Consider the following 10,714-nt stretch of genomic DNA (forward strand, 5'->3'; position numbering starts at 1 on the left):
AAAGGAGCTATCTTCCAGAAGAATAGCTAGGATATTTAAAGTCAATCCCATGACTGATCTCTACCATTCGTTTCAGGCTGGCCGCTTCCAACAAGGGCGACTAGTACTGGAGCCAATATTGGTGACACCACAAGATGATGGTAGCCGTGTTGATCATGTTATATGGGGAGTATTTTGACGGCGATAACCAGCGCTTCTGTCCTTGGGGGTGGAATCATTGAGTTCGTAAAGGAGAGAGGGTAGAAGAAGGTAAAGATAATGATATGGTTTAACGTCACAAACTTCCCCCCCCCTTATCGGAAGGCTAGGACGGTGCACCTCATAGAGGACTTTATAGCGTGGAATTTAACGAACCATGCCCTTGGTTCAACTTCGCCGGTGGCAGGATTCGAACCGCCAACCCCTCGACCTTCTCCACAAGTAACGACGCCTTAACCCGCGGTATTTTTTTTTTCTTTTTTTTTTTTTTGAGTTCGTAGGAATGCCACTATATGGTGTTATATAAAGAGATGGAGAATCAGGGATGTTTGAATAATTGAAAAACTTTAACTTTTCTTTGCTTTAGTTTATATTATGCCCTGAAGTTTGTATTTTGCATCTGCCCTTCAAGAAGTTTGGAGTTGAGCTTAGAAAGACGATGCAGGGTGGTTTTATCTCTATGAAAGTGTATAGGACAAAGTATGTGGTCAAATAATTTGTTATTGAAGAGAAAATACAAGAACAGAAGAGAACCTTGTAGAATAAGAAATAGACATGGAAGAGGAGCGGTAATCACTTAAAATGATAGATAGAATGGATGAAAAAGGAAAGCAGAGAATGTATAGGTATGTATGGAGGTAACATGTTACTCAAAGATTCATACGCATTTCTATCAAAACTATTTAACATGAAGATCGGAACAAATAATACCTCACCAAGATCACCCTCACATGAAGACCAAAGCCATATATAAAATCGAAATCACTGGTTGAGCACTTTGTAAGGAAAATATCCTTAAGACCATGTGGAGAGTTGATGTATGGACTATCATCTCCCTGTTCGTGATAGCTCCCAAAAACTTTTAAGTAAACAACTAAAACTGAGATTACAGAGCGATCGTTGGAGTGTAGAGAGTGATTATCCATCTTAGAGACAAGTTGAGTGTATGCATATAACATTAAGGATAAGTTGACAAACTTTGTACACACAGAGGTTAAGAAACTTTGTACAGACTGATATGGAAAGACCGAGTGAGCGGGCGGGCGGTTGGGAACGCGGGACTTCGGAAGAGCGTCTTCTATGAGTTTAGTGTTTGCCTCCCTCCGTCTTTCCTCTGAGGCCAAGAACGAGTTGGAAGTCAAGGATGAAACAGATCGGCTAGACAGGGAGTCAGCACTGAACCGCAGTTCTTGGAAACTATTGGAGAGCTCCATCAGGACAGTAAACTTTATTAATATAAGGCCAGAGAGGAGAAAAAGATATGGAAAATATTCTGATTAAAGATGTGAGTCCGTGGAACCAAGAGAGAAGAATGGAGTTGGAATTGTTCCTTTTTTCAAGAATTTGGAATTTTCGAGAGATGAAACAGAAGCACAACCGTCACAGTGGCAAAAAAATGGGTATAGATAAGGAAGAAGAATTGTTGAAATTGTTGGCAATGTCAAGACCCTGTATGAGTATATATATATATATATATATATATATATATATATTGTGTGTGTGTTTGCGTGTGTACATACATACGTATATGTATATGTGTATGCAAATGTACGAGTATATATGTGTATATGTGTGAAACCCAGTACGGGATTAGCCAAACACGAAAGGGATCAGCTGTCTGTGGTGCGTCTCGCTTTGGTCTCGAGTTCGATCCTCGAAGAAGTCTTGCGCATTTTACTTCGCCTTCCTTCAGGAGGTTCAGCCATGATTCGTTCTTTTCCAGGTGAAGACCTCGAGGTGGTTTCCATGGCCCAACACTGCGTCGCAGCTGGAGGGAGGCGGGTACCAACACGTAGTGCCGCTGATTTTGTGATTTCCCCAACCGACATGGCAATCAGCCTCCCTTCCCTTTCTCACTCCTCCTCTTCACCCTCCTCCCCCTCCTCCTCCTCCTCCTCCTCCTCCTTTTCCTCCTCCTCCTCCTCCTTTTCCTCCTGCTCCTTCTCCTTTTCCTCCTCCTCTTTTTCCTCCTCCTCCTACTCCTCCTGCCTGTCTCACATCCTTTCCACCTGTCTCATCTCCTCTCTTCTTCCCTTCTGTCCACTCTCTTTCCTGTCATATCCCTTTCCATTTCCGCACCTTCTTCCATAGTCCCCTCCGTTTCGTCGATCTACGTCCCTACCCAACCGTCGCAGTTCTTCATTTACTCTTCTGTTTTACCTCTCTTCCTCTTCGTCTTTCTTTCTGTTCTTTCTCCTCGTCTCTTTCTCATCGCCTCTCATTTCTTCTTTTCTACCTCTCTCTTTGATCTCTCTCTCTCTCTCTCTCTCTCTCTCTCTCTCTCTCTCTCTCTCTCTCTCTCTCTCTCTCTCTCTCTCTCTCTCTCTCTCTCCGCCTCTCATTTCCTCTTTTCTACCTCTCTCTTTGATCTCTCTTTCTCTCTCTCTCTCTCTCTCTCTCTCTCTCTCTCTCTCTCTCTCTCTCTCTCTCCTATTTTCTTTTCTCCTCTCTTCCCTCTCTCAGATTTTTTTTTGTCTTTTGATGTTTCTTTAATGTTTTCTTTGCTTATTTTCTGTTTTTATTTCCCATCTTCGCATTTCCTCTCCTTTCCCTCTCATTTCATCTCATCTTTTTTTCCTTCTTTCCTCGAAATCCACTTCCCCTCGTCGACCCTTATCATCCGCTTCCCTCTCTCCCTCTCTCTCACTCTCTTTCCCTTCCCTCATTCCTCCCTCCCTTCCTCCTTCCGTCCTTCCCTTCTTCCTTCCTTCCTTCCCTCCCTTCGTCTCTCCCTCTCTTTCTTTCACTCTCCTTCCCTTCCTCCTTCCGTTCTTCCCTTCTTCCTTCCTTCCTTCCTTCCTTCCTTCCTTCCTTCCTTCCCTCCCTTCGTCTCTCCCTCCCTCTTTTTATTTTCCTCCTTTTTTAATTTCTTTCTTCGCTTATCATTCCTCTTTCTTTCCCTTTCCTTTATTTTCAATTAATTTCCCTTCCCTTTCTCTACTTTTCATTCCATAACTTCCCTTTCGTTTCGTTCCTTTTCCATCTTTTCTTTCCTTTCCTTCCCCTTACCTTTCCTTTCCTATGCTCTCTTGCGAAAGCCTTCATTCCCCTCAGTCCCCTTTGCCATTTCATCACCATCGTCCTCCTCCTCCTCCTCCTCCTCCTCCTCCTCCTCCTCCTCCTCTTTCTCCTTCTCCTCCTTCTCCTCCTCCTCCTCCTCCTCCCATTTTCTCCCCGTCCCAGTTCCACCCCTCTTAACACATTGCTTCTTTACCCTTTTCTTCCTCTTCCCCTCTTCTTCCTCTCTCTCTCTCTCTCTCTCTCTCTCTCTCTCTCTCTCTCTCTCTCTCTCTCTCTCTCTCTCTCTCTCTCTCTCTCTCTCTCTCTCTCTCTCTCTCTCTCTCTCTCTCTCTCTCTCTCTCTCTCTCTCTCTCTCTCTATTCCTTTGCTTCCCACGTCCTCCTCCCGTCCCCTCGTCCTCTACCTTACTCATGCCTTCTACCCCTCTCTCTCCTCTCCTTTCCTCTCCTGTCTTTTCCGCTCCTCCATCCCTTCTTTCCTTTCCTTTCCCTTGCCTTACTTTTCCATCTTTCGTTTTTTCCTTTCCTTTTGTCTATTCCCCTCGTACCAATCCATTCCTTCCTTTCCCTTTACTTCCCTTCCCTTCTAATTCCCTTCTCTTCCTATCGTTTTGCTTCGGGATTAATACAACCTCCTTTCCTAATACCATTCTCTATTTTTCCTTCTCCCTCTTTCCCTCCTCCCCTCTCCTTTCCTCCCTCTCACTCTCCCCCTGTCCTCCTTTCCTCTCCCCTCGTCTCCTTTCCCCTCCCCTCACTTCCTTTCTCCTATTTTCCCCTCCCCTCTCCTCCCTTCCCCTCCCATCTTCTCCTTTCTCATCCTCTCTTACACTTTCCCTTCCCCTCTCCTATTTTCCCCTCCCATCTCCTCCTTTCCCCTCCCCTTCCCTCCTTTCCCCTCCCATCTTCTCCTTTCTCATCCCCTCTCCTACTTTCTCTTCCCCTCTCCTACTTTCCCCTCCCATCTCCTCCTTTCCCCTCCCCTCCCATCTTCTCCTTTCTCATCCCCTCTTACACTTTCCCTTCCCCTCCCCTAGTTTCCCCTCCCATCTCCTCCTTTCCCTTCCCCTCTCCTCCTTTCCCTTCCCCTCTCCTCCTTTCCCCTCCCATCTTCTCCTTTCTCATCCCTACTCATACTTTCCCTTCCCCTCTCCTACTTTCCTCTCCCATTTCCTCCTTTCTCTTCCCCTCTTCTCTCCCTTCCCGTCCTTTCCTTTCCCATACATTCCGAAATCCCAACCCTTCTCTCCTCCCATCTCCTCCTTTCTCATCCCTTCTCATACTTTCCCTTCCCCTCTCCTAGTTTCCCCTCCCATCGCCTCCTTTCTTATCTCTTCTCCTACTTTCCCTTCCCCTCTCCTACTTTCTCATCCCCTCTTCTACTTTCCCTTCCCCTCACCTAGTTCCCCTCCCATCTCCTCCTTTCTCATCCCCTCTCCTACTTTCCCTTCCCCTCTCCTCCTTTCTCATCCCCTCTCCTACTTTCCCCTCCCATCTTCTCCTTTCCCCTCCCCTCTCATACTTTCCCTTCCTCTCTCCTACTTTCCCCTCCCATCTTCTCCTTCTCCTCCCCTCTCCTCCTTTCATCCTCCCCTCTCATACTTTCCCTTCCCTTGTCCTACTTTCCCCTCCCATCTCCTCTTTCCTCTTCCCCTCTCCTGGGCCATCCTCCCCTCTTCTCTCCCTTCCCGTCCTTTCCTCTCCCATACATTCCGAAATCCCAGCCTTCCTCTCCTCCCACTCCCATTTCGCATCATAACCTTCTCTTCCCTCACTCCCTTTCCATGTCTACGTCCTCTAGATAACAATTTCCAAAGCTATATTGATATTTTCCAAATGCATTAGCTATACTTTCATGTGATCCAAATATCCGCATCCAGCGTAAAACTATAACACGGACATTTCGCCACCATACTCGAGCATTCTATCTCTTGCGCTATCACGTGTTTCCTTTCTTTGTAGATTACGTAATTGCACGGCCGTGCCATGTGCGCGCCTCTACGTGCCAGCCTCTCTCTTGTTCTCTCGTCCTCCATGTGAGCATCAAGTATGGGTGCGTGGGTTCCGTGTGCTACCCTTCCAGGTAATGGTGTCTCTCTCCTTCTCTCTCTCTCTCTCTCTCTCTCTCTCTCTCTCTCTCTCTCTCTCTCTCTCTCTCTCTCTCTCTCTCTCTCTCTCTCTCTCTCTCGCTTTCTTTCTCTCTCTCTCCCCCATTCTCTCTTTCTCTCCCCCCCTCTCTCTCTCTCTCCTCTCTCTCTCTCTCACTCCCCTCTCTCTCTCCTCTCTCCCTCTCTCTCTCTCTCTCTCTCCTCTCTCTCTCTCTCTCTCTCTCTCTCTCTCTCTCTCTCTCTCTCTCTCTCTCTCTCTCTCTCTCTCTCTCTCCTCTCTTTCTCTCTCCTCTCTCTCTCGCTTTCTCTCTCTCTCTCTCTCTGTCTCTCTATCTCTGTCTCTCTCTCTCCCCCTCTCTTTTTTCTCTCATTTATTTATTGGCTTCTGATTCAAAAGTTCGCCGACAGCAATTAGGTATGTCGACTTGCTAATAAGTGGTACCATAGAATCTGCATTTGATACATACGATATAGCAATATTGTACTAAGAGATAGAAATAGTTTAACGTCATTGGCAAATTATTCTGTGGGTGTAGACATTTGGCTTCACTCATAAGCACTAGAGTGGCTCGCGTTTCTTGCAGAATGTTTCAAGCATGTTTCTTCACGTCTTACATTTGCGATAAGTGTCAGATTATGTTAAGTCATAAAAAAAGACTTATTCACGTTGTAAATCTACGACCCAAAGATAGTCACTTTTTATGACGCTCCGAGAGAAAGAAAGAAAAATCAAGAGCTTACCCATTCGAAATCACGTATAGGAAGTCTTCTTCTTCTTCTTCTTCTTCTTCTTCTTCTTCTTTTTCTTCGTCATCATCATCATCTTCTTTTTCATCTTTTTCTTCCTTTTCTTCTTCTTCTTTTCCTTCTTATTATTTTTCTTCTTCTTTTTCTTCTTATTATTTTTCTTCTTCTTTTTCTTCTTTTTCTTCTTCTTCTTTATCATCATCATCTTCTTTTTCATCTTTTTCTTCCTTTTCTTTTTCTTCTTTTCTTTCTTATTATTTTTCTTCCTCTTTTTCTTCTTTTTATTTTTCTTCTTTTTCTTTTCTTCTTCTTTTTTCTTCTTCCTTTTCTTCTTCTTCTTCTTTTTCTTCTTCTTCTTCTTAAAAGAATCCTAGTCACAAACAGATGGAAAGACATCAGTGGGAAGAGTTCCAGAACCTTGCATTGGAAGGAAAGGTAGAGCACACTGATTGACTCGTACAAAAGAAAACATTGTTGAACGCACGGCACATTGTCCATTAACGTCTCCATCATGCGAAATCTCATAATTCTTCAAAACCTCATAGAAGTGTTGTCTGTATAGATTCCTCGACAGCCTCATTCCCGCATAAAAGATTCACCACAATCGTGTCTCTGTTCCATGCGTTTCCCATGCTTTCCAACCGTATTCTTGTACATAAGGTATTGTACGCTCCAATGGTATGTTTGGCCTCTACCCCTGTTTCATTATGGATCCATACTTTCGTAGGGAATAACTCCAGTTATCTGGATCCAGGCCTAATGGCTACCGGTGACTGTCACCTTCCTATGGTGCCCGAGTACGTAGAGGAAAAGGGAAAGACTTCGGTTGCAGCAAAACGCCTCCTGGTGTAAAGATTTTATACACGTCTCTTCCATAATTGTCCCCATCAGCACACAGTTCATTTTTTTTTTTTTTTTTTTTTAAAGGATGAAAAAAAAAATTTAAATACCTTAAGAGCGTCGTTCCGGGAGGATCAAGACGATGAAGTCAGAGTGAGCCCAGCCTCTACCTTGGACTCTCCTTAGCACCATCGCTCACTGCTTATCAGGCCATGTTCCATTACCATGTGTTCATTTTTCATTTATTTCAGTCGCCACTCAGGGGTTTATACTCTCCTTCTTTTGTATTTGATTTCCAATATTAATTTCGTCTTCGTCTAAGTAGAGCATAGAAAAAATCACTTTTGTTGCAATGGAATTACTGTACACTTAAATATATAAAGTCTTCGCCAAGAAAAAGAATGTTATCATGATCGACTAAAGAGGTAGTTGGGTGGTCGCCATTTTCGTTCATTTCATCACTCCCTTGCTGTACCTAATTACCAATATCAATTTCGTCTTCGTTTTAGTAGAACGTTAAAAAACAAATTCTGTTGCAAGGGAATTACTTTATTCATAGATATACGAAGTTTTCAGGAAAAAAAAGAATGTTTTCATGCTCAACCTTCAAGGCAATGGGGTAATTTCCTTCATCTGAATGAAAGCACGTGATGGCAAGAAGAAGAGAAGAAAACGACGCCACTCCTGAACAGAAGAAGACTTTAGGTAATGAATACACATCATCTACAATATTCTTTTATGCGGGGACATAGTCGTTATTCCTCATCTTCCCCGTTCTCGTTCTCATCTTTGTCCTCATCTTTTCATAGTTCCCCTCCGCATGTTCTTCGTGCCTGCTATGCCGTCAGCGTCCGTGCATCCGAGATTACAACGTCTCTTTAAAGACCATTTCATCTTGTCACGGCGTCCCTTCGCTGTCGCTCCGTCTTCATATCGCTTCAACGCGGCACTGTATCCTCATCACGTGCTTGCACCATCTCGTGAGTGTGTCGTGAACCCGTAATATATGTCCCATCCACATCACTTCACATTGTGCAGCATATCATCTGTATACAGACAAATCTGCATAGAGGCATTCGCGTCTAACATCTTCGCTGATATGATTATAATCTGATTAGAATTATCATCTGATGTTAGTCAAGCTGAAGAAGTTGCCCCTCTTCAGTATATAACACTCAGGATATATGGTTTTTTGACTCAGAAACGAGATATTAAGTATTGTCTGAGGATATTATGCAAAAATTAGTGAATTTAGTGGGACCTCACTGAGGAAATGCAGTGCATTTCTGTTTCCATAACTCGTTAGAGTTGTTGAGGAATTGTTTCATTTAGCATATTTCTCTCTATTGCTCTCTTTCTCTTTCCTACCTACCCTCTCTCTCTCTCTCTCTCTCTCTCTCTCTCTCTCTCTCTCTCTCTCTCTCTCTCTCTCTCTATCGTTTTCTCTCTCTGTCTGATTTTGTATCGTGTCTGGGCCTATACACATTTCTTTGACAAATATTTCGTCAGTGGAGGAACAATTTAAATTCTATATGCTAGCGAAGATATATATAGATATATTTTGCTAAAACCATTTACTCTACAGATGTAAGTACAGAGAATAATGTAGAAGAGGAATTTTTGAGATAATAAATACAAGCAAAATAGTCGGGAGGAAAATTCACATTGTAAGTGGAGATCCGTGGGTTGCTTGTAGTTTCTGAGGCCGAACGGTTGGCGGAAACAGGGACAGTTTGGTGCTGAGGTTGTTCAGGCTCGAGTTGAAGGCTATCAATATTTACTACTTCAACGATGAAACGTTTGCGTTAAGTGGGTACTCATTCAAGATTGTGCATGGTACTAAAAAGTTCCTTGGGGTATGGGACTTCTTATGTGCCAGGTAAAGTGGTTGTAAATAGCGTCTTGCGAGTGATGATAAAACAGACATCCTTTAAGGAAGGTGTCACCCCAGTGTTAGTTGAGGCGAAGGGTGTACAATCCTTTTAAGGGCTTTTAGGGGTATACACTGCTTTTGTCTGTTCGCAGGGCTCCGTTGCTTCATGAACATAACTTTCGTAAAATATGTTTGTAGTGTGAGAAGGCAAGGTTTATAAAATCAGTTGAGCTTCCAATTCCTAATGTAGTTTTAACTCCTTTATTTATTATTCTTTTGAACACCCTTTCTCTCTCTCTCTCTCTCTCTCTCTCTCTCTCTCTATATATATATATATATATATATATATATATATATATATTCGCGTGTGTGTGTGTGTGTGTGTGTGTGTGTGTGTGTGTGTGTGTGTGTGTGTGTGTGTGTGTGTGTGTGAGCAGCATGTATTCCATGTATTCAATCTTCATTGTGAAAACTTTAGGATATTATTCACTATCGGAAAATAAATCCACTTTATTTTATAGCAAAAAAAAAAAAAAAAAAATGATGTTTTGAAAACATTATGGTAGCCCAAGTCAGTTCATTTTTCATCCAACCGACCACCGTCCCTTCCTGTCCCTTGTCTTTCCCTTTCCATCATCAGCCAGTCGATTAGGTAAGAACATGATGAAACAATAACATATTTCGGGTACATTATTTTTTTTTTCGCTATTGAATAAAGTTTGCATGATTTTTGTTGGAGGGTATATTCCCAAACTTTGTCTTATTTTGTAATGTGATAGGATATGTTATAATGTAGCGAGTTGGTTTCCATCGTTTCTCTCTCTCTCTCTCTCTCTCTCTCTCTCTCTCTCTCTCTCTCTCTCTCTCTCTCTCTCTCTCTTCCTCTCTCTCTTTCTCACTCTCTCTCTCTTTCTCTCTTTTTCTCTCTCTTCCTCTCTCTCTTTCTCTCTCACTCTCTCTCTCTCTCTCTCTCTCTCTCTCTTTCTCTCTCACTCTCTCTCTCTCTCTCTCTCTCTTTCAACCTTCTATATATTTGATTTTGGCTTTTGAAGGTGAATTAAAAAAAACACGTTCTTGCCATGTAGAAAGAGCGTTCACATCAGGTAAAAAAAAAAATCAGAAGACTTTAGTTCTGGTCTTGATACAAGATCATTCGGCTTTAGCTATACATACAGTGATTCAAGAGTTAGTAAAAACCTATCTAGAACATATAAGAGAGCTGAGCAGTGCCAGCAGAATTTAGGTCAATGATCCAGAGATTACTGAAACTGGCACCATCAGGCAGTGCGTTTTAACATTAAAGAGAAATAGAGTAACAAAACATACTTGTTTTATCAATGTTATCATACTGTATATTCTTTCTCTTCCAAATTTTAACTCTTTCTCTCTCCATACTTCCATCTGTGTGTGTGTATGTGTGTTTGTGTGTGTGCACACATACATATGTGTGTGTGTATATATACATATATATATATATATATATATATATATATATATATATATATATATACATGCATACATACATATACAACTCCCTCCATTCCCTCCGCTCTCCGTCCGTGTCTTCCTCTTTCCTTCTGACCGGCTTTCCCCTGTCCTTCTCTCTCTTCCCCCCGCCCTCACTCTCTTTCTGCTCTCCTCTCCTCCCTACTCATTTTTGCTCTCTCTTGGGTTATGGGACTCTTCTAAACAGGTAGCTTTGCGTCTCCGACCACACGTAGTGAGAGCTGCCCAGGTGAAATGTAGAAAAAAGATAATTCCCAGAGACATTGAAGTTATTGTTCTTTTAATCGTTCTGTGCGAGGGGGAGAGAATATAATCTGTGTTGCATCGTGTCCCGTCACTTCATATTTTACTCCCCGTACAGTTAAGCATTGATCCTTGCTGGGACCTTAATGTGTGTGCGGGCAGAAAATGCCTTCTAAGCC

At 42.8% G+C, this 10,714-nt stretch overlaps 1 protein-coding gene across 1 annotated transcript; it reads right to left on the reverse strand.

Annotated features, from left to right (window-relative positions):
* Window positions 1–3,142: 3,142 nt before the first annotated feature.
* Window positions 3,143–5,771, reverse strand: LOC143027625 (uncharacterized). Its single transcript, XM_076189001.1, has 4 exons — window positions 5,756–5,771; window positions 5,501–5,520; window positions 3,274–3,330; window positions 3,143–3,202 (listed from the first exon to the last, which is right to left on the reverse strand). Exons 1-4 carry the CDS (start codon window positions 5,769–5,771, stop codon window positions 3,143–3,145), a joined length of 153 nt encoding a protein of 50 aa, XP_076045116.1.
* Window positions 5,772–10,714: the final 4,943 nt, after the last annotated feature.

The sequence above is a fragment of the Oratosquilla oratoria genome, chromosome 1 (assembly GCF_046742065.1).
Source record: "Oratosquilla oratoria isolate Oo_2021 chromosome 1, ASM4674206v1, whole genome shotgun sequence".
In the NCBI taxonomy this organism is placed as follows: Eukaryota; Metazoa; Arthropoda; class Malacostraca; order Stomatopoda; family Squillidae; genus Oratosquilla; species Oratosquilla oratoria.

Excerpts from the sequence above, each read along its gene's own strand:
- LOC143027625 (XM_076189001.1), bottom strand. Across the intron at positions 3,331-5,500 it reads AGAGAGAGAGAGAGGGAGAG|AGGAGAAAGAGGAGGAGGAG; the intron begins AGGAGAGAGAGA and ends AGAAGGAGGAGA. Across the intron at positions 3,203-3,273 it reads GGAGGAGGAGGAGGACGATG|GGGAAGGAAAGGAAAGAAAA; the intron begins GTGATGAAATGG and ends AGGAAAGGTAAG.